The 23,272-nt window shown below is 42.5% G+C and overlaps 1 protein-coding gene across 4 annotated transcripts in view; it reads right to left on the bottom strand.

Moving 5' to 3' along the window:
• Positions 1 to 22,619, bottom strand: part of ZNF740 (zinc finger protein 740) — a 49,309-nt gene extending 26,690 nt beyond the window's left edge. For 2 of the 4 annotated variants that reach the window (XM_088469155.1, XM_088469159.1), the window contains exons 1-7: positions 22,549 to 22,619; positions 14,037 to 14,149; positions 7,258 to 7,440; positions 5,513 to 5,596; positions 5,311 to 5,434; positions 5,095 to 5,213; positions 2,785 to 2,861 (exon numbers count right to left, since the gene is read on the bottom strand). In XM_088469155.1, the coding sequence (XP_088325281.1) occupies positions 2,785 to 2,861; positions 5,095 to 5,213; positions 5,311 to 5,434; positions 5,513 to 5,596; positions 7,258 to 7,440; positions 14,037 to 14,060 (611 nt within the window). In that variant the 5' untranslated portion in view covers positions 14,061 to 14,149; positions 22,549 to 22,619. Of the gene's footprint in view, positions 1 to 2,784; positions 2,862 to 5,094; positions 5,214 to 5,310; positions 5,435 to 5,512; positions 5,597 to 7,257; positions 7,441 to 14,036; positions 14,150 to 22,121; positions 22,400 to 22,420; positions 22,478 to 22,548 lie in introns of those variants that run through there. The other 2 variants (XM_088469158.1, XM_088469156.1) reach the window with 2 other exon arrangements.
• Positions 22,620 to 23,272: the final 653 nt, after the last annotated feature.

The following is a 23,272-nucleotide window of genomic DNA, read 5'->3' as shown; positions in this document are numbered from 1 at the left end:
TGGTACAATATACACTAGTATGTTTAGTGATATACAAATTATTCACAAATTGATGTATAATTTTTCTAAACCATACTATGGATGCCTTATATAAAATTATTTCCTGTGTATATAGACTGTAAAGACTGCTGCTTTAATCATTAAGTATTGAGACTTGAATACTTTATCAATATTAGAGCCTATAAATTTTTATATCTGTCTATTTTCATGTTGTTTGCCTTAGTATTGACTTATTATTTTTAAACATAATTTAATAAAAGTTAGATTTTTACATTAACTACTAATGTGTGTCCCCAAAAAAGATGAGAGTTCTTTTCTTCTCATTTCTCCCCTTGTGGCCTAGTAATAGCGCCAGAAAGCGAGTAGACTGAGTTGAGACAAGTTTCCAGTTTTCCATCTGTGGCATCCTTAAGGGAGGATGTAGACGGTAAAGGCAGCGTAGAGCTTCTGATTAAGCATGCCACATGCAAATCAAAAGCAGGAGGGACTTCCCACTTAGTACACTCGCCAGGTTGGAGAGGGTTAAAAGACGCTAGTCTTTTCGGGACCTGGAACCATTTGCCAGGAATACCCCATGCTTCCCCCATGAGCTGTTCTGATTGAGGGAATTCAGCCTTAACCACCTTTGACATTTAAACATCGGGGTTTTAGGCTTAGTGGCCGGTTCCTCATCCTCTATGTTCAGGATCAAGTAAACCGCCCTCACTAGGGACATCCACTGTTGAATGACGGTCCTCCTCACCCGAGGGGAGAAACCACCGCCAGAGGTAAGGACTGCACAAAACGCAATTCCCTGCAAGCGGAGAATTGCCTTACCTGTCCTCTCCGTTTGTCCGGCAGCAGACTAGCAAAGTCCCTCTGGTTCCCGCCGTAATCACCGGACCACTCACCGGTGTTGCGGCGCCGGACAGGAATAGTACAGGTACCCATTAGGACGCCTCGTGCTGCTTGCTCTGATGTAAAAAAATTAAAGAACTCATAAAAAGCAGTCCCCCTGTAAAAAAGGTACGACCGGTCCTGCTGGCACCAAACGTAAAACTGTCTGCCTGTGGCGGGGTATATATGGAGGAGGAGGACGACCAGTGCATTCTGGGAGCTAAAGCTTTGACTGTTTGTTGCCCGGATCACTCTGACCACCCCCCCACCCCCACCCCCCATGGTATCCCTGTGGATCCCTATGGACCCTGAAGAAGAAATGATTGAAAACCACTGTCTTGTGCTGGGTACATTCAGTGCATCTGCAGGTGTGTACAGAAGATATATCTGTGAACGACATAGTTCACAGATATATTGTGTGCGGCACAGCAGATGCGATATATAGTTTAGACATATTGTGCGCAGCTGCCTGTGTGTACGGACTACAGTCTCACCCATATGCTGGCCCCAGGAACATCTGTTCCTCTGATCAGACATATCGGTTGGCTGATTCGTAATATGCATGCACAGGCACATACCATATCGGTCAATTCGTCGGCTAAGTGTGTACCCCACGTTACAGTACTATCCAGACACCACAAAAACACCCCCGAATACAATATATAACAAACAAAACTATTTTTTTTTTTTTTTTTTTTTTAAATCCATCTTTCGTTATTTCAGTTGGAGAAAAAACAAACCACACAGATGTGAACAAGCCTCTAGGGAGCATTCTACTGATGCTTCATTTGCGGTTTCAATTAGTCTGTCTATGCTGACAAGCTTAGCACCATACACCCGGAGTAAAAATGGAGCTTGATCCCTATTCTTATTTCAGAAGGCAAAAGCAAAATTAATTTGAATATTACACAGGACTTCTTAGGCATGGCTCCAATATCTGGCAAACATACAGATAAGAGAAAATGATACCTCCCCTTTCACATTTTATTGGTCTGATTCATTACATGACATATAAAAGATTAACCCCATAACAACAACTAAAAGTATGCTCTAACACAAAGGTAGGACACGGCCTAGTTTTACAAACATTAGCATGACATCACTGAGATTTTTGGTTTTTATAATGTCACAGACTTAGCCCCTTAAAAAAAAAAAAAAAAAACAAAGCATTACGAAATACTACAACACAAGGAAAATGATTAGCTCTATAAAAACAAATGTGAAGTGGGTCTTTAAATACAAAATCTAAAAATCTTAATAAAAATGTTACACAGTGAAATTGTTCTGGACAAGGGCATAATGGGACTATCTGATCCCAGGATTAAAAGGAAACATATACTGTAGAAAAAGCTTGTATAATCTTTTTTACGATGATAAAAAAAACGGGGACTCTCATTGCTCCGACATGAATACTTTAACACATTTTCAGTTACTTTTTCCTACGGCTGAGTGCTGTACGCCAATACCTAGTTAGGTAGGCAGGAACAGCACTCATGGAGCACATAGAAAGACTTCAGAGTATCACTGAAAATACCTGCAATTTAATTAACAATTTTCGAAAACAGTCTGCCAGCAGTGGGTTTAATCTTTTCAAGAGCCCTTCAATATATATATATATATATTTATACATGTTATTTATAGTTAATGAAATGTGTCTAACCACAGAACCATGGTAATCTGCTGCTGGTCTGTTGTATTTGCAGCCTTAGTTTGTACATTTGGGAATTAGAAGTGGTTCAATACGAGTAGAGAGTAATCTCTCTTGGTTACCAGTCCTGTGTCTCTAGGATAATCATTACAGATGCTGCGACACACCAGGACTGAAGAGAATTGGGTCCCGAGTGACAGGAGAAAGCTGGACACAGATTACAGGACGTCTCACACAAATGAACAAGCTACAACACATACTCTGTTTCGGCAATTTTGGAGTGGCACCCCTGGCACATCCTCTTATGTTTCAGAAGTCTGTCTGTCCGTGAGAAGGCCTGGTAAAGACAAGCGTGATGAGAGATTAGAAAACTGATGTAATGATCAGAAGGACAAAAGTAGAACATTTAAAGTGACGGTGCTTAAAAGAGACTTATTATTTCATGTGTAAAACTGTGTACACACAGGAGCGAAACTGGTCCGATATGTCGTTTCCGACCGAAGCAGAACGACATATTGGGTGGATCGTTCAGAGTGTACGGCCAATCTGTGCACGCTCCGCGGTTATTAGTGATATCTTCCAGTCGGCTATGCTGCTTGGCCAACCGGACGATATCGCATGCAGCACAGTGCAAGGTAATGAGGGACAGAGCGAGGGTTCAGTCCTTCATTACATTGTTCTGAGGTGTGCAGCGGATACGATATCATCCAGGTACACATCGTCTAGTGTGTACCCAGCTTAAGGACTGACTTTGCCCTCTATGGTGGTGTGAGGCAAAATTAGCGATGTTGCCGTCACAATGTGCCGCTGCTACGAGCGTTCCAATGCCGCAGTGCCCACAATTGCATTGCACTCATTATGTCATTAGACAAATCTTTGTATTGACAATGAATATATTTATACATAACAATTAGGTCACTTCTTAGGTTCCTTTTTTCCAAAGATAGAACCTCATGAGAACCCCTATGTCCTTCTTACCCCAAACTGTGCCCCAATATGTGAAGTAACTAGTGACTTACAGAATGGTAGCACTTTCTTGCATTAATCCTCCTTAGTATGGACCCCTGAATATTATGCACCTTTGCAGTTGCTGCCTGGCACGGATTTCTGCCAGCTGGCATTTGTAAGTTCTTTTCCATCTCAGTTTTCCTTAATATTATGCAATGCCCACAAGTAACACAGTTATTGACCAACGTGGGGAGCAAAACCTACAATTATCTACCTTAAGCTATGGCCCAGTCACCTTTTCTAAATCTTCCTGTAGCACATTACTCTCCTTCTCTGTGATAAGGACCCTATATAGCTTCATGTGATCAGAAAATACTGACATTATTTTCTAGGACTTCTAGAAAGGTAAGTAATGAAACTGTGGACAAGGACAGTGCCCAATACTGATATGATACACCACTAATATTAGCTTACTCTAAATGTGTCTCACTTACAACTACTCTTTCTATTTGACTAGTGCTCTATTGGTGGTCCTTACACGGTCATGTAATACCATCATCATTAATCTAGGCTATAAAAATCAGTGGTGGGTTGAAGGTTGATATGACCGTAAAGCCACACACGGAAATCCTGGCCACATAAGATGTTTGGTGTTACATTAAGCGACCCACATGAGCAGTTTACAGGGTGGGGTAATTAATCTGTAACAGTCTGAACAGAGATTTTCACACCCAGAGAGATTTTCGGCCCGGGTTACAGTTCCTGTTCACACTGCATCACGAGCAGGGCTGAACACATGTTCAACCCTTCTGATGACCAGGGGTAAAATGCCGGGTCACTCGACTTGGCTTATTTCAGCCCGACCCTTTCACACTGCACAGTAACCCGGGTTACTACGAATTCATGTGCAAAAACCCGGCTTATTGGAGCTAGTGTAAAAGGGGCATAACAGACACTTTAGTGAAAGATAATGAATTTGAAAGTTATCCCTGAAGCTCATATTTCAGTTGTGCATCTCCATTTATGGGTACAACGGTGGCTCATTGGTCACATAAATTACATAAACTATATTGCTGTACTTGAACAACATATGAAGATTTAAAATAAATAAATCTGACTGCTGATCACAATGTTGTCATCACATTTGCACGCGTGAATGTCTCACCTAAAGTGCATGGCACACGCGCATGTCAAAATATGAATAAACAAAGGAAAATCCTTCAACACAGTTTACACCTGTCCCCCTGGTATTAGACAGATGTTAATTAAACACTGACTAACCGAAGCACCATGTCTCATTGCCGGCACACTGAGCGTTGGCCGCGGTTAGCAACTACACTACTACAAAGAAAGGTGCCCATCTCCACCCACCTCCCTCCATCAATAACCAGAGTTAAAGTAATTAAAAGACAGAATTTGTGGTGGTGCAACAGGACAGAACTTTTGTTATCTTCAATTTATTTTTTTAATCTTCTTAATCAGTGATTCAGTAAAGAGAACTACTTCACTGAAACACACATCTGTGAGCAAACGGAGAATACTCAGAATGTCTGTCTTGTTATCAGCACCAAAACCCAGAGTAGTGTAGTTCTGAGATCAGATACATCAGGGTCATTACTCACCTGCTGACATCGCTCACACTGATAAGGTTTCTCTCCGCTGTGAACTCGTTTGTGTCTGTCCAGATGATACTTCTGAATGAACTTCATTTCACACATGTCACACTCGTAAGGTCGCTCTCCTGAGAAGTAGAATATAATACAAGGTGAGGTCTTATCTGAACGAGGATACTTTGCAATAATCTTATAGGTCTCTCGGACTGTGGAAACTTATCTTACCTGTGTGGATGTATAAATGTCTCTTGAGATGGTAGCTGCTCCTGAAAGCCCCATAACAATGCTCACAGATAAAATTTTTGGGTATGTTAAGTGAAAATGGATTGTTCTCCTCTACTAGGACCACCTGCAACACAGATAACAGTCTGACCAGCTGCAAGACAAAGTAACAAGTATTAAAGCCTCGGTGAGGACACTCTCATACCTTCTTGTGGCTCTTACTGGCTTGGGGAATCAATGAGGCTTGATTTCTAACATGAATTGGTTTTGTTGTCTCTTTATGTGGCTCCTACAAAAAGGAAAAAAAAACAAAGAAAAATGAAATAAGAGAAATACCCTCACTATAGGATAAGTGCCCATGGTGCCACCTCCTATACAGCATAAAGTACAGAGTAAACAAGCCACCACTTAGTAAATAAACCCCACACACTGATGGAGTGCAAAAGCCATGCGTGATGAACCTAAGATTTCACATTTTGATTTAATCGGTCCATAAGACCTTCTTTCAGACTTCAGTAGTTTACTGGCGGTGCTTCATGGCCCAGGCAAACCTCTGTCTCATTGCTGCAGAATAACTGCACGTTCTTACCACATCACTTATTCTCTGAATAAGGCCTTTTTTTTTTAATAACTCTCAAAAGTCCTATTATAAGGCAAAAATTACAGGATACAGTGCAGAATCCCTGGTACACCAATCCCAATAAATTAACATGCGCTTAGAGGGGTTTAAATAGTATAATTTGGTCAATGAAAACATGCAATTTTTCAGGTGATTTGTTTCTAAAAAGCTCAAAAATGGGTATGACAGGTATAAGAAGGTATAAGAAGAGGTGTTGTATTGAGAAGCAGACGGTCGAAATGCCGACCGCCGGCTTCCCAACTGTCATATCCCGCAAGGTACTAATGGTAGGTGCCGAAATCCCGACTCCTATTATTAGCCCTACGCTGCGAGACCAACGCCCAGCATACCGAACGAAGGCAAGCCGGGCGGCGGCAGCGGACAGCCGTGGGGAGACGAAGGGGGGGGGGGTTGGGAAGGTTAGGTTTTGGCACCCCGGTAGGGTGAGGGTTAGGGTTAGGCACCACTGGGGGGTGGTTAGGCACTGGGGGGGGGGGTTTGGATTAGGCACCCCTAAGGGAGGGTTAGATTAGATACTTACCCTGTCAGGATCTGGTCCTTTATAGCTTCCGGCATCGGTATTACATCTGCTGGGCTGACGTCCGTCGGGATAGAATACCGATTCCGTTGTACTGATGGGAAACCTTGCAGATCGGAGCTATAAGTGTTTTTCCAACAATTTGCAGGCTTGTATAAAAACTCCCATTTTAATGCACCACAAAATACTGCAAACACTGGCTGGCTATTATTTTTCTACCAAGAAAAATGTAAAAAAAAATCAACTATTTGAGACCTTTTAATAACATCCAATACTGTGCTTGTAGCCACTAATAGCATTCTGCTATTTTACTGCTGCTTTTTGGGGGTTCAGGGTGATGCTGCCACTCTTATATGCAATTCACCTAGGTCGTACATTGTGGAATGAACTTGTTACATTGCCATGATCATCACAAATTGGTGTTTGCATCTAAAATTTGGGGATTTTGGGTGCATGCTTCATGACAATTAGTAGCAATGTGCGCAAGACCAAACGCTCACAGAATTTAATTCCCAGGGTACAAACATAAGGCTATATGGTGCATAACATTAGGATACACACAAGATGGATAATAAATAATTGTGCATATACAAACATAACATTGTCAGTGCTGGTTAAAATCAGAAAGTGTTCTAAGTTTAGAAGCCTAGCCGTCTCCAATGCAAAGGGGTCTGGGTAATTAGTGCAATCTAGAGTTGCTAAAGGCTAGAATCCCTGCTACAGAAATGCATCCATGTTGTACATTTACATAACAGTTTGTAAGATGGGACTGCATATAAAGGTATTTCTGTACCGGTGATGTGCAGCTCAGCTCCTCTGTGTCTGATATTTCAGTTATCTCCTCCACATCGTCATCGTCTCCTTCGTCGCTTGCTATTGTACGTGACAGGCTGGCGCTCAGCATTCCCAACTTCTTACCCGCTGCTGAATGGAGGAGACTCAACCCCGAAATTCCTTCGCAGCCCAGCAGGCGACGCTGCAACAACATCATTACCGCCACATAAATACTACCAGGGAAATATAATCATGAGGAAAATCTCTCCCCTGCATGATCTGCCATTATACAGTAAAGGGGGGTATCCACTAGGCGAGTTTAGCAAGCGATTGCACGATAACGACGTAGTTATCGTGCAATCGCTTGCAAATTGCGCATGCATCGGGCATGTTTTGGTCGGAAGCAATCAGCGATGCGCATGCACGCTGGTCGCTTCCGACATCCATCATCGCCCGTACATGCTGGTCAACCTGACGATCCCGTCAGGTTCAGCATGTATGGGGATGTTGTATGTGCCTGGACTGAACGAGTGAACGTTCAGTCTAGCCACATCACTAGCTATAAAAACGAGAGCGCGATTGCAATGTCGTACTCGTGCTCTTGTTTTTATGCCTACTAATGGATACCCGCCTAAAGGGAAAACTGAAAAGATAACACTTCTAATAAAATAAAATGTAAGAGGAAAAGCCAAAGAAGCTTTCTTTTAAATCTTAAAGATGTTATCTATTAGAAGGGGTGGGGGGCGGTATCTTCTACAGATGGTGATCCAATCTCTCACTCCCCCACCATTTGCATAATGTAACTGTCCCATACTGTACTAGGAGCGCTGCAGGAGAGCTACGTGACCGCCTTTGGATCTAGTGCTCTGGGTGGAGAAAGAGGCTGCTCAGGCTACATGGGTGTCATGGCCAATCAATCAGAATTATTAAAGCTGATGGCAGGCAGAGAGAGGCACACGGGTGAGGTGCCCCACCTGCTACTAGTGTTAACAAAAAAATGCAGATCCCATTCAGTATATTACATATACTGTAAATTCTTCACAAAGCAATTTACACTAAAAAGCAAATACTTACAAAATCTACACTTCTGTTCTAAAATGTAGCGAAAAAACAGCTACTGTAGCTTGTTATATGAACTTAGGAAATTCCTTTGAACCACAAAATAACTTTTCACTGTGCTTCATAACAATTGTCACTGAATAAAACAAGCGTACATTTACATGGATAAACCTAGGCTGTTAGGGAATTATGCAGTTGTGCGATCTCAAGAGAATAAATCTCATTACAGAGATCATTAATTTTGTAACAGATTGTTTCCAATGTACTCTGCCTTTATTGTTATCCTCCTCTATTCCTATAGCACCAGAATATCACACAGCGCTTCAGACAACGCTATAATCTAATCACCTAGCATGGAGTTCAAGTGATTCATCTTCTCCATAGTGTTTAATATTAGGGGACTGATTGCTCTTTTGTGCTCTAGGTGAATCAGGACAGGAAACAATCAATGAAACAAAGTGCACAGTTACGTATTTGGGATATTAATCTTAATCTCATCATCACTGAAACTCATCTGTGTAGCCCAAGTTTTTATGTCCAAATTTAAATTTTGACCAGTTTTGAAGGATAATGGGGCCTATGTATCAAAGCCTGATGAGAGATAAAATTGTGAGAGAAAAAGTATTAACCAATCAGCTCCTGTCATTTTTCAAACACAGCTTGTAAAATGTAAGTTAGAAGCTGATTGGTTAGTGCTTTATCTCTCACAATTTTATCTCTCTCCAGTCTTTGATACATAGGCCCCGATGGCTGGGAACATTTAAATGTATTGGAAACTCTCTCTTTATGTTAAGGTACCATTCATGTAAAAGTCATGCCAATAGTGCTATTAATGAATAAATCAAAACAGTAGAATAAAATGTAATCACATCAAATAAACAGTATGTTTGCAATAATGTGATAGCAGCATCCAGGGGACACGGCACAAAAGCAAGCACTTCCAGTAGGAGGTAATCAGGGGAGGGTGTCCTGCCGACTTCCCAGGGATACAGCACAGCAGTGAAGCCGTGGCTACTGCTTCTAATGTGAGCACGGTTGCTCAGCAGCCGCAGCTTGGGTGTGTCCAGCTGGCTGCCTGGTGATACAGCAGCAGCTGCGGCTACTTCTAATGTGATCACAGCTGCTAGCTCCTGCCATGGCCCTACCCAGAGCCGCCACACTGTGCCTGGTCCTCCGGTCAGACAACCTTGTGCCCGTCGAGTGCTCCAGACTTAACAGCTAAAACCCGACCCTGGCTGTCAAGGCAAGCTGTGAGTGACTCAGAGACTGCGTGCTGACCAATCAGTGTGTGGCAGACAGAATGAGGAGACAGCAAGTTGACCGGGAGGCAGGACACCGTGGGTCCAACGAGGACAGAGGACAGAGAGGGTGCCAGGGCGCATTTTAGCACTTTCAGCCCCCGGCCACACACAGCAGGCTGCATGACGACGATCTGAATCCTGTGCGGACTGCGGAGCAGAGGATGAGGGGTGGGTGGGAGATCACACTCTCACACTCCTCCCCTTCCTCTGCCATTGGAGCATGAAACTGATTGGTCACAGCACGTCCTGAGGGACCCAGCGTTTTTTTGAGTCCCCACCTTCAATTCCCGGGTAAAATACGCGATATAGCGCGTATTTTACTATAGTAATATTAGGTAGAGTCCACTATTTTAAGGCTCCACTGGCACATAAATGTGTAAGACATTTTGCTAAGGTGCTCTTCCCCCTAGATGGAGCCTTGAGGCTGCTACATTCCGCTGGTCCCGAGGGGAACATGTGAGCGAGAGGGCCAATCGCAATCTCTTGACTGCAGTTTGTGATTGGTCCTACTGTTTCACAACCCATCTTGATTTTGCTTGTGATCTAAAAGGAATGGAGCCTGGAAAAAATGGATGCATGGGTGTTGATTACTATAAAGTATATATGTATCTGTGAATGTCACTTTCTTTTTTGTTTACACTATTTTTTTCTGATACATGAGAGGGGAAATCCCGTCAAACAAAATGTAAGGCATTTTCTTAATTTCAAATAAAATACTAATTAGATAAGTATTCCATCTGTTACAACTATCAATCAATTGACTGTAGTTTACCTGTGTACAATTAAGTATTTTAATGGTTTTCAAAATAAATACACCTGTCTGAGTGTTTCCACAGTTCGCTTGTGTATTTACAAACACGTGCTTCATAATGATGACTAAAGAATATTCAAAACAAATGTGAGATAAGGATATTAAAAAGCACCAATCAGAATAGAAGAAGAAAATAAGATGGTCTGAATTACTTTTAATATTCCCTGGTGTTCTGACAAGTCCATCATAATCAAATGTGCATAAGTGTGAATTTGTCTAAAACAGGCTGACTTCCAATCTGAGCACTCATACAAGTACATTTTTAAGAATTGGAGAACCTGTCCATGGGACAACAGCAACTTCACAAATAACAAAATAATTAACTAGAAAAACCTACATAAAAAAAAAAGCAAGCAACCAAGACTGATCCTTTTATCCTCAATGCTAGGCATCATTTTGTGTACCAATGTACTCTGTGCATCAATCCAAGAGCGCTATACCTATGGCAAAGAACAGATGGGAGAGTGTAATGCTATGGGCACGCTCTCTGCTTAGCACTGGAAAACTTGCCACAAATAGAGGGCAAAATCCAACCTGATAGAAAATCAGGCAATAATGCAGAGAATAGGGGAAACTGGCAAAGTCCATGAGAGCAAATCTTGCTGAGACTCACGCCAGCTGTAATTTAAACTGAAGGTACTACTCTGCAAAGTTTAAAAAAGGGTATGAACATGTATGCAATGAATTCTGTAATCAATATACTTAATTTGTATTGACTAAACTAGCTGCCTTGTGCGTCAGTCATAGGGCTATTCTCTGTTTTGTGAATCCGCTGCCAGTCTCATGATTGCCGAATTTTGAAAGCCTCTTTTGTCCACATCTTCCGCAAATTACAAAAAAACTATTTTTACCATGGGACTGGACAAATACCAGAGGTGAGGGCCTAAATATAAATATTCGTTGCCTATAACTTTTGGGAATAATTTCTATTGTTGTCAGTGATTGCACATATTCTGTATTTTACATTATTTTGACCACCCCTCATTTATGAAACCTCCCCATGCCTCGGAAAACATAGCATCAAAGTATCTTCTGAGAGCAGTCTCTATTCCTTGGTGCAGTTCACTTATGACCTGCTTTGTCCTACACTAGGATTGCAGTCTGACAGTAAGTGTCACCTGTATATTATACTTTGGATGATTCATACCCCTTAGGGTCTAAAGAAATATAGGGTTCACTTTATTTGGAAGGAACCACATTACCTTCCATATCACACTTCTGAAGACTGATAGAGGTCTGAATGACTTAACTATATAATAATTTTCTGCTGGGAACATAGAGGGCCTGATTTAGGGTCGCACACAATGACAATGTTGACAACGGTTTGCGTTACTATCCTTAAAAACTCAGAGAGGTCTTGGAGAAGTAATGAATAAACAAAAATCATTGCGCTGGTATTAGAAATATTTTCTTACTATCTAATAAATGTTTATAATTTGTCTGATGGGAATTTTGCTCTTCATTATATAAACAGGAGGCTCATTTAATTATACCCAGCATAGATTTTATTAAAGAACACAATAACATATCCCAATAAGAGGAAAATTCATACAAATAGCAGCAATAATATCTAATTACATATAAGAATATACATGGAATATAGAAGCTTAAAACACTGTTAAAAATGACTTATTAAGTATCCAAAACGCATCAAGTCACTGATATTGTTAACAAATCTGCAACATAGTTATTAATTTGTCTGGTTAAAGAACATGTAGCAAATATGTTGCTTTTTTGGAAAAGGATTTCATCAAGCAAGTCAGGCAAAAACCTGTCAATTGTAAATAGCTGTTAGATGTAGAGTCTATTCGGTACTGGCGTCCCAGAACATATATTATAATCTTAATTCTCCAGTAGATCTCTTTGCACACAGTTAATTACCTCTCTTTTATAAGCCGAATGCACAAAAGGACTTTGTAGCACACTTGCATTCAGGCTCAGAGTCTTCCCTCCCTTCTTCCATTGGAAAGGATTTAAAGGTCTAAGGGGTCTATTTACTAAGCCTTAGATGGAGATAAAGTGAACGGAGATAAGGTACCAGCTAATCATCTCCTAACTGTCATGTCACAGGCTGTGTTTGAAAAATGATAGGTTAGGAGCTGATCCAAAGCTTAGTAAATAGACCCCTACAGACAGTGTAATGGCTAGCACTACTGCTTCACAGCACTGAGGTTGTGGGTTAAATTCCCACTAAGGCCCTAATTGTGTGGAGTTTGTATATTCTCCCTGTGCTTGCGTGGGTTTCCTCCCACACTACAAAAATATACAGGTAGGTTAATTGGCTCCAAACATAAATTAACCCTAGTGTGTATGTGTGTGAGCATGTGGTAGGGAATATAGATTGTAAGCTCCACTGGGGCAGGGACTGATGTGAATGGCCAAATATGTATGCGCTATATAAATAACTGGTAATAAACAACTGCAACCAGGTCTCTAGAATTTACTCAAGGTAATTAAGCCAGAAGCTCTACCCACATAGACTGAGGAGTGGCGGCATTAGATGATCTGATATAGTTAAACTTTGGTTAAAACATTAGTGCACTGAGCTTTGACACCATTACATAGGGGTTGGTATTTCAGGGACCAAGGCATGATACACATTATGGAATTACTATTAAAGACCTCATCATTCAGATCTTCAGAATATGCTGCATGATCAAAAGAAAAAGCATTCCAGAAATGTCAAAAATACAAGTGTGACCACAATCAGTGGCCTGTGTATCACATGGGGAACAGGAGAAGGTGAGGGAAAAGCACCAACCCCCTGAACTGTGCTGTCCCCCATGGAGTTCGGTGCAAAAAACAAAACACACTTATACCCCTTTCACACAAAAGCCAAAAACCCGGGTTTTGGCACGTAAACATACATCAACTCGGGACTGGCTTATGTGTGAAAGGTCCGACCCGAGTTTACAGTGCAGACACCGCGATCCTGGTCGCTATCAGGGTTTTTCGCGGCACTTGCAACCCAGGCGACAACCTGGTTTGTGTGTGAAAATTACGGTCTGGGTCAAGCCTAAAAGAAAGTCATTGGCCTCGGACAGTAGCGCTTGGAGATGACAACATCTCCAAGTGGACAATGAAAGCCGGAAGACACGGGTCACTGAAAGCCGGAAGACCCGGGTCCGGTGAAAATGGTGACGACCAGGGAATAACCTGGGTCGTCACACAAGTGTGAAAAGGGTGAGTACGGAAAACCCCGGCTTCAACACATGCTCCGTGTCCTGAGTCCGAGCTGGGTTAAAGCTGGATTTTATGTCTGAATGGGGTATTAGTCACTGTTCCACATAGCACCTAATGTATGCAGTACAGAATGATTCCATTTACAAGATGAAGTGTGAATGAATCAAAAGCTTTACTTAGAACTTGCTAGCCAGTAGGAGGTAAGAACTATCCCTGAGCCACTTTACCTAGCCAACACTGGAAAGGAAAGGCAGTGCCTTGGAGAATGCTCAATGGAGACATCCACAATAAAACATAGGTAAAGAGATTTCAGCTTGCTATTGGTCACCCCCCACATTTCCCTCACTGTTACTCCCTGGAGTAAATGAGCAGGCCTTCCTTGCGGACCTTCTCTATATCTACTGGTCACACTGGCAGGGAGACAGGAACATAGGGGATACTAACCGCGTTTCTGTGTAAATGAGACATCTTCAGTCACTCGTCAATATCCTGCGAAGGGTGTGTGGCTGGAAAGTCTCTGTCCCGGTATCTCTCACCACGATCAATTCATAACAGTCCTAAGGTTAGAAATAAATAAGAATGGCATTAACAGGGTATGAGCTGATTGACCAAAAAACAAAAGTAAAACACAGGAGGTATTAAAAAAAATCCAGTTATATGTTAAATTTACTGCATTAGCATTTTATTGTCATTTTAGTCTCAATACAAGTTTACTTTAAACTACAGTACCATATTCACAGCTATGCATGGTTGAAATGACAATGGCACCTTTTCATATTGCTGCTGACACACTTTTCATGCACCCTTTATGTGCTGTATTTCTGCCAATACAATCTTTTGTACTGGTACCATCCGTTAACCATTGGGACATTGCTACAAGTGGTATTACAGTCTTAGAAAGCTTTGGTGGGAACTGCTCCACCGTGTCTTATTTCTGCGCCTTTCATACATTTACTTGTGAAAACAGCAAAATGAACAAATACAAGTCCGAAAGAAATTGTTCACTCAACATTTTGGTGAAATAAATATCCTTTAGGTGACAATAAAAATAGGACGGGAAATACAGGCAGCATTACATGCAAGAGAATGAACATAGTCTGGCTTCTTACATTTCCATATTAAACATAACACACATTAACAGGATCTAACTAGGAGTCAGGTAAAAGGGCTACTAGAAGAGAGAAGGAAGGGTATAGGTAGCGATGAACAGTAAAATGAACCACTAAAGTAAAACACCTTAACATTGGTATTTATCAAATCTTAGAGAGCGAGAGAAACTGTGAGAGAGAAAGTACCAATCAGCTCCTGTCATTTTTCAAACAGAGCCTGTAACATGCAAGTCAGAAGCTGATTGGTTAGTACTTTGTCTCTCACAGTTTTATTTCTCTCCAAGCTTTTATAAATACCCGCCTTGGGATTGGATCAAAATCCAGGATCAAGTCTGTGCGATTGAGGCAAGGAGGGAAATTGCTAAATGAATGATACAGCAGTATGCATGTCCTTTTGAAAAGAGGGGCTATGTACAGGGGTTATGTACAATCGGGGGATTTAGAGAACATTTAACCTTTTATTAAGACACCAAGAGGGCAATCCAATCAGTCACGGGGCTTCCGCGGGGAAATGCTATTCCATTAAATAGCATTTCCTACCAGCGGTAAACCAGGGGTTAACACACGCTAACCCACTGATTCCATGTAAACGCCGCAGTAAATTGGTTTTCCCAGAGAATTATCCTCCGCGGGTGCCTTTTCTCAATGGCCTTTTAATCGCAGCTCATGACACTGCGAGAAAAAGTCCATCTCTCTAGATTAACGCAGGCGAAAACCCCGTTGATTAAATTTCACAGCATGGGTGATTAGCCATGGGGTTTACCTCCCAAGTGATCCAAACAAGGACAGATTTATTTATTTTTGTCATACAAGACGAAAACGCAGCTAATTTCTCCTACAGTGATGCTGCAACTCAGTATTACACTCTGTCTAGTCCCCTACAAGAGACCTACAGATATATCCACATACATCTATCCTCTGTGCGCTAGACATAACGCGGGAGCTCAGTGTGACTCTGTAGCACCAAGCGTCTTTTCGCGCAACTTTATACCTTCAAATGCGTTTTATTTGCACAGCGAATAGTTAGCACAAGCAACTTTTGCTGATTAAAATGATATGCAGCATGCCTATGTTCTGTGTGCGACTGCATACGAAATGCTACGTTACAGTGTTACAGCCGCTGACACTGTAACGTAGCGTTTCACGTGCAGATACACCCGTAGTCGCTCGCAGAATATAGGCATGCTACATATCATTTTAATCAGCAGAAGCTGCTTGTGCTAACTATTCATTGTGCGAATAAGACACATTTGAAGGTAAAAAGTTGCACAAAAAGACGCTTAGCGCTACCGAGTCACGCCATGGCATGGCGCGACTAGAAGGGCTGTTTAACGCGCAAGGAGGCTAGATGCTGGCCCTATATAAATAAATGCCATTAAGCAGCTGCCTGAATCCATTACAACAACTTGCGTAAAATTCCAGTGGAACTGTGGGGATGCTGCACTATGAATGGTATTACCTATTTAGCCTGACAAGAGTCTGCTGTGTTTGATTAATGGCCGTTTGCACAGTCAAAATTCTTTCCCGTTCTGCTTATCTATATTTACTTTCTGATAAGTTGAGAACGTTTCAATCAAAACATTTATTTTTTTTTTTCAGTTAAACTGAGCTTAATTATGCCTGCTCAAAGAAAACATTTACGTTAGTGCCAAGTCACTCCAAAAGGATTATTTTCAATTTATGTCAGCAGCATGAAGAATAAATTGTCAAACATAAAATAGCATTGTGAGTAACATACAAGAAGGTAATGTCTTGTCACATACTATGTAATCCAGTAATTCAGATCAGTCTCCTGGTTTGCAGGCAAATTAGCCATGTGTTAGGGCAACGTTCTATCAGAGATGATAAAAGTTGGTACTATGGTCATGTTTTGGTCTACAACCAAAAAAACTCTGTGTGTGTTCTAAACAACCACCAAACATGCTTATGTGGTGATATAAATCTAGTTGCCCAGCAGCATAATATGGGTATCTGAGAAGCGGATATCCTGTCATAACTTTGAACAAATGCTATTACCTTATCTAACCAATTGTGTCAAAATTATTATTCTCCTTTATGTAGTTAAAATTAGAACTGTTTGACACACCTGGCTGAATGAATAGAATGCAGATGGACAGATGGAATGGATGAGGGAGTGATGGGGATGCTAATCGGATTGCCTTGATATACTGCAAGATGTATGTAAGTTATCTCCATGCATTGTCTGGAGTTGGTTGAGTCATAGTCGGGTGGATCAGGTAGGTTCATTAACCAAATTATCCAGACCGTTTTATCAGCCATTTCAGGCTGTGAATGGTTATTGCTCAAGTCCATACAGTGAATAGTATATGGCAGGCTTTAGACTGCTGTCTGAAACTTGGAATTATGGGTCTCATTCAGACCCGGTCGCAAGCGCTGAGCGCTCACAACCGGGTCGATGGTTAGGCCCTGCGCATGCGCAGCAGCCGCACTGCGCGTGCGCAAGCCCCGGAGCGAGAGAGAAACTCTCTCGCTCCGGAGCTCACTACAAAAATGCCGGCTGTCGATGTTGATCGACAGCTCGGCCTGTTTTGTAGGCGGGGGGGGTGGTTTCACAAACGGAGGCGTTCCTTAAGGAACGCCTGCCATTTTGTGGGCAGCCGCACTGACATCAGCAGTGATGTCAGTGGGGAGCTTCCTGCTCGATCAGAGCAGGAAGCTCCCTGGGGCTTGCGGCTGCCGAGACACAACCTTAGGGTCTCGTCGCAAGCCCCGATGGTCTTGACCATCGCAACCATCACCCTGGTCGGCCGCTAAGCTGTGGGTGGTAACCCAAAGCTTAGCTAGCGACCAGGAGGCCGCACTTAAAAATAGAAGCGGCCGCCCTCATTCAGAACGAGCGCTCGCTTCTTGCGAGCGCCTCTGAATGAGGGCCTATGTCTCTGCTCTAAGTATGTTTAAGCAGTTCGACTGCAGCAAACGGTAATGCATAAGCAGGGATCTGCAAATGATACAGATGCAGATAAGCGCTGTAGGATTGTGGGGATAGTGTGTGAGAGTTGTTCGGCTATCTGTAGTGCACAGGAGAGGAAGTAACGATTAGTGTGTCAAGGGACAGTGACTGCAGGAAAACGCAGGGTTAAAAGGTGGAATTACAAGACAAGGAAGGTCCAAGGGGCATGGAAGGGGAGGCGACTTTGAAGGACAAAAGGCTGATGCACGGATTCATCATCCTCTTTTACAAGTAATCTTTCCGGAAACAGGATCACGTGGGACAGGATAAGTACCAATCGCTGGGGCCTAGTTTGGGCTAATTGTTTAAATATCCCCTGTGGGCTTGCACTGTTTTCTCTAGGGGTTTAATCCTTACCTCTGCGCATCTGCATTCTAAGCTGCCCTACCACAATTCTCAGCTTTCAATACCGTACCTCACCCCTTTCCCAAAAAAAAAAAAATCCATTCTCTGTGACCAACTGGACATTGTCAGATGCATGGTGACATGCATTGCCATACCTTTTAAAAGAGAATATAATAGACCATCACTCCACCTCAATGCACAGAACACAATTTGTTCCTGCTCCGCACTAGAAAGTATGACACTTGAGGTATCGGTTCACTCAATGATTGGCATGGACATCTGGATCCAATAAGACCACTATAAATTTCTCTCTAAAGGTGCCTACACACTTGGCGATTTTTTACATGATCTGGCCCATTCCGACGCATTGGAACAAAAAATCGTGTAAAAAATGCCCAAATCTTGAGTCCCCACTGACTATCAATATGCGTGTCCCCGCTGGTCGCACATCGCATCTTCAGATCTGCCGTGCTGTAGGGCAGATTTGCCAATCTGGGACACAATGCACTGGATGCACGATAGATCACGATACATCAGATTGGACATTTTTTACTCCAAATCGTGTGTAGAACTGCCGGGGGAGAGTTCAAGGGAAATCGTACATCATGAGCACATTGCCAAGTGTGTAGGCACCTTTAGGGTTAACAGGAAAGCTATCAAATTATTTATACTTTTACACATTTATATGGATTTAAAATTACACGAATTTGATGGCAGATATGAACCATTTGGCACATCTAGTCTGCCCTTTAAGTATGCAGTTATTAGGGTTAGTGGTAGAGTTGGATTAGGGGTTTGGTTAGGGTATTAATGTTAGAATATTAGGGTCAATTGACCAGATTTTTACCCTATTGGCTGTAATGTTGGCCTGATTTGGTTGTAATATGCAATCACCACCTATTTGTCCCAGACACCTTCATTGTGCTTTTTACAACTATCCTAAGGCGAATCCTCTAGATGAGCTTTTGTGGGTTTTAAGGGCTTCGAAACAATAAAAACATCACTTTAAGTCTATCCTTCTACTATAGAACTACCCACATTCATTATGTTCATGTTTCATTATAAAGCGTTGCCCGACTCGTTTATGCCTAAATCATGGGAGAGGACATTCATGGGAATAGCCTGCACTCAGCAAGGAATCCTATATGACAAGCAGACTGGCACTTTTGTGCGGAACACTTAAGCTGGGTACACACTACACGATGTGTGTACCCAGCGATGGCACGATACATTGCGCCCTTCATACAAACTGCACAATGCAGTTGACGATGGTGCTATGTTACATTTAGCAGTATGGCGTCGTTCATCGCATCGTCCCATCTGCTGTGCAGCACAGCAGGTGATATGATGTGATACCTGCGGACACGCACGATCGGGCATACACACTATGTGATCCACCCGATATATCGTTCCAATCCGCATTGGAACAATAGATCGTGCACGGGATTGCATAGTGTGCACCCAGCTTTACACATTGCATAAAATTTATTTGCATTTAGCAAATACAGTGGTCTTTTTGTAGCAAGCAAAAAGTGAGACGAGGCTGAGCTAGGAATATCGTGTGTTAGTAACTTGTGGTAACAGTGAGGCTAAATGAGTGTAAACCAGGTGTGCAGAATATAGATGCACAGGCCAAGTAAAAAAAAAAAAAACTCTCAGCCATGACGACTTTTAAAGGAATCAGGGTTGAGATAACAGTTAAGCAGAAACTTTGAGCACCTTCACTACCTGGCCCATAGGATTTGCCCAGATTTCAGCTTTATTGCAAAAGCCAATCTTAGGAAATGTCATTTTATTCTTTTTTTTTTAATAAACCACTATGTTATAGTGAACTAGTACGGATAAAACCCGATCTTTGCCTCACTAAATATGAACACAACATAACCGATACTAGGTATCCAGGGCTTGTGGAAATAAACCACCACTGTAGAAAAACAGTTTCTTTAGCTGTAACATTCACCATACTGCTGTATTTATTGAGGGTAATAATTTTCCCAGTAACCCATTAATTCTTTTGCTTGCAATCACATTTCTTTACGTATGTCTACAAGAGCAAGTGCATTATTGCCTTTTCTCACTTGCTACATAACTTGTCTCCCACGCTGCATGCAACCGGAAACCGATCTAGGTGGCACATGTACAGTTTAACGCAAACTCGCTTTGCGCCCTATTCCCCCTTTGGTTACACTGTGCATATGAACACACAGTTCTCATGCATCCTTAGCTGTACTGACTGCATTGTATATTGCTGCTTTGTGCGCTTAGGACTCCTTAAGCAAGGCAGGCCGGGACAGGGGTTGGAAGATGCGTGGAAGTGCAGTCAAAGGACCTGATTCGGAGTTGTACGCTAATGCTGCCGTCGCCTCTGTGTGTACAGCTGCTGTGCGAAAAAATGCAAATGTCACAGCCGCCAAGAGATGTAATGAGAGGCCCACCTGTGGCTTTGCAAGTCCAAGCATCTGCGTACTAAAATGCAGCATCGGTCGCAGATCCTTCAATTATCGGTCTTCTGAGTAACCCTATGGTCACCCAGAACGGCCACAGGAACGGAGACACCGGACCCATTTTCCTTGCAAGTGAGATAGCAGACGACCAAAAACGGTTGGGGCATGCCTGCGTTCTTTGCCGCCACTCCCCGTTACTTCCCTGAATGTCATGCAGCCGAATGACTACAGTAATGTACCTCGAAGCATGTGGTGCAACTTAGACGCATACGCTCAACCGCGAAAAATATCAGCATAGTGTACAACTCTGAATCAGGCCAAAGTACTAATGTGATGCCATGGGGCGGTTCTGCTGGGTTGGCCTTGGGGTCGCGTGCCCTGTATTTGTTCCATTGGAGTGTTAGGGACCTGCCTGATAGAGGTCACCTGGATATGGTGTGCAGGCCCATAATTAAGGCCAACATTATGCCAAGAACCTCTTGGATGCAATTTAGCAGTAATATTATTAGGTTTAGAATAGAGTGTGCACCTGCATTTGTTTCTGATTTTCTGCTTGCAGCACTAAAAGTCTCAGCAGGTAGCACCTCACATTGTGCTTAGGGTGTGCAATCTAGGGCCCCTTCCCCTATGTATACAGTAAAGTCAAGTTCACACAAAATGCATCCTATAAAGACAAGCAGCATTTCAGCTGATTTGGAGGTGGTTCATTTACGGGAGCCTGACACCTAGCGCAAAACATGAACTGATGATAATCACCATCGGTGGTAGCTTTTGATTGGCTGATACCCTCCCATTTATGCTAATATTCCAGTGATGTTAGGGCTGCGATCTAGTTACATTTTTGCAGTGATAGTAGCAATCGGTATGAAGCAATAAAGAATATTTCCAGGTTATGTTATAAAGAAGGAGGCCATTGGTGTGTGTATTGATTTGAACTTAATTTAAAAAAATTGCCTTTGTGTCTAGTTTTAACTTTACCCCGTGAAGGATGCAACTTTGTTATTAAGATCACTGACCATATACTGTATTGTGTATGAATTGTGCACTGTATTTTTAGCATTCAAGCCACACCACCTGTAGTAAATCATGCTTTGCAATGGTATGTAGTCACAAGGTAACCATTCTATGGTTTATCTACCAATGGTAGTTACTGTGTATGTGCAGTGGACCCCGGAAGTTCCTACATGCACAAATGAGCTCTGCTGTGGGCACTCCAGTCCTAATGTCTGGGGCAGAATGGACGTCAGCCATCGGAAATAAATATCTGTATATTTCTCTATACAAAATATAGAGAAACCATATTTTAGGCTTTCTCCAGCTAAAATGGACACATAGGTGATGTAAAACCATCACTACCCCAGAACGGAGTGGAAAAAACAATTGCCATCAATTAGGAACACTGATAGTTGCCAACCATCGGTTCCGATGCCCATCCCTATACAGGCTGTGGTGGTGAACAGGAGAAAAAACAAAAACAGAACTCCACAAAAAGAAAACCACCAGGCGATGAATGCTAGTTACTAAGATACTGAGATAAGTGATGAGTGGAGACAGAATACAATTTGCTCACTACGTACCATTTCCCTTAAAAACATCATAACCCATTACCGCTATGCTTAATATTCAAGATAACTATCCTATCTTTGTGGAAGCAACTTACCACTTAGGAAGAGGACAGGAATAAGTACGTAACTCTGAATTGCAATGCCTGATACACTACAGCCTATACTGATACACACAAGACAAAACCAATCTCTGCACAGTACATCTATATAATGAGTGCAGACGGCACAGGCACATAACATGCAGCAGGTAATAAGGGGGAACAGAGAGCAGCCCTCCAGCTGTGGCACCGAGATGATGCATGATATCATGTGCACCCTAAGAGTGTGAAGGGTGCAGGTACATTAGGGACACAGGAGATATAATACAATAACACGAGATCTTCCTGCCGCCTACTGTATAATAAACAGAGGGCTCAGCACTCCGCTACGTCGGCTGTACCCGTTACTGCCGCACCTACATATCAGTCTATCAGTCGGTAAAATTAAAAATGGCTCCATTAGCCTCAGGCCCAACTAATATACCTTGCCAGCCGCGACCTGCTTCGTATCCCACTTCTTCCGCTGCCCCGGAACCTTTTCCCGCAAGGCTTCCTGTTCAGCTGCACATGCGCACCGATAGCCCGGCCGGCTCTAGCCGCCATCTTACTAGAGGAGGCACAGCTAAACTAATACGAGTCTGAGAGTAAAGAATCAGGTGGAAAATTAACTGCAGGTAGCTGATGCGATATGTATTTGGAAAACTGACAATTTGAAAAACATTTTTTATATAAGTAAAATTGCTGAGAACCAGAGTAAGGAAGACAAGTGGCATGCTGCAAACTTAATGAATTTAATTAGAGTAAAATAATTAAATGAACATGTAATGCTGGCCACACACATAGCGATATTTTATCTGATCTGGCCGATTCCGACACATTGGAACGACAGATTGTGTAAAATATGGCCAAATCCTGAGTAAATCGTGAGTCCCCACTCACGATCATGATGCGCGTCCCTGCTGGTCGCACATCGCAGTAGGGCAGCTCTGACAATCTAGGAGGCGAGGCACTGTGAAAGTCTAGATGCAGGAGAGATCGTATGAAGATTGGACACCAAATTGTGTGCAGATCGTGTGGAGATCGTGTGCAGAGTTGCCGGGGAGAGTTTCAAGGGAATCGTACACATCGGCTGATCGTGTGCAGATCGCTATGTGTGTGGGCACCTTAAGTCAGATATTAACTCTAATGCACTGCAACTGCAAATGGCA

This window comes from Taudactylus pleione, unplaced genomic scaffold, assembly GCF_031769625.1.
Source record: "Taudactylus pleione unplaced genomic scaffold, aTauple2 ptg000089l, whole genome shotgun sequence".
NCBI lineage: Eukaryota > Metazoa > Chordata > Amphibia > Anura > Myobatrachidae > Taudactylus > Taudactylus pleione.
Note: the sequence above shows the minus strand (reverse complement) of the source record. Positions and strands in the feature narration are given on the sequence as shown.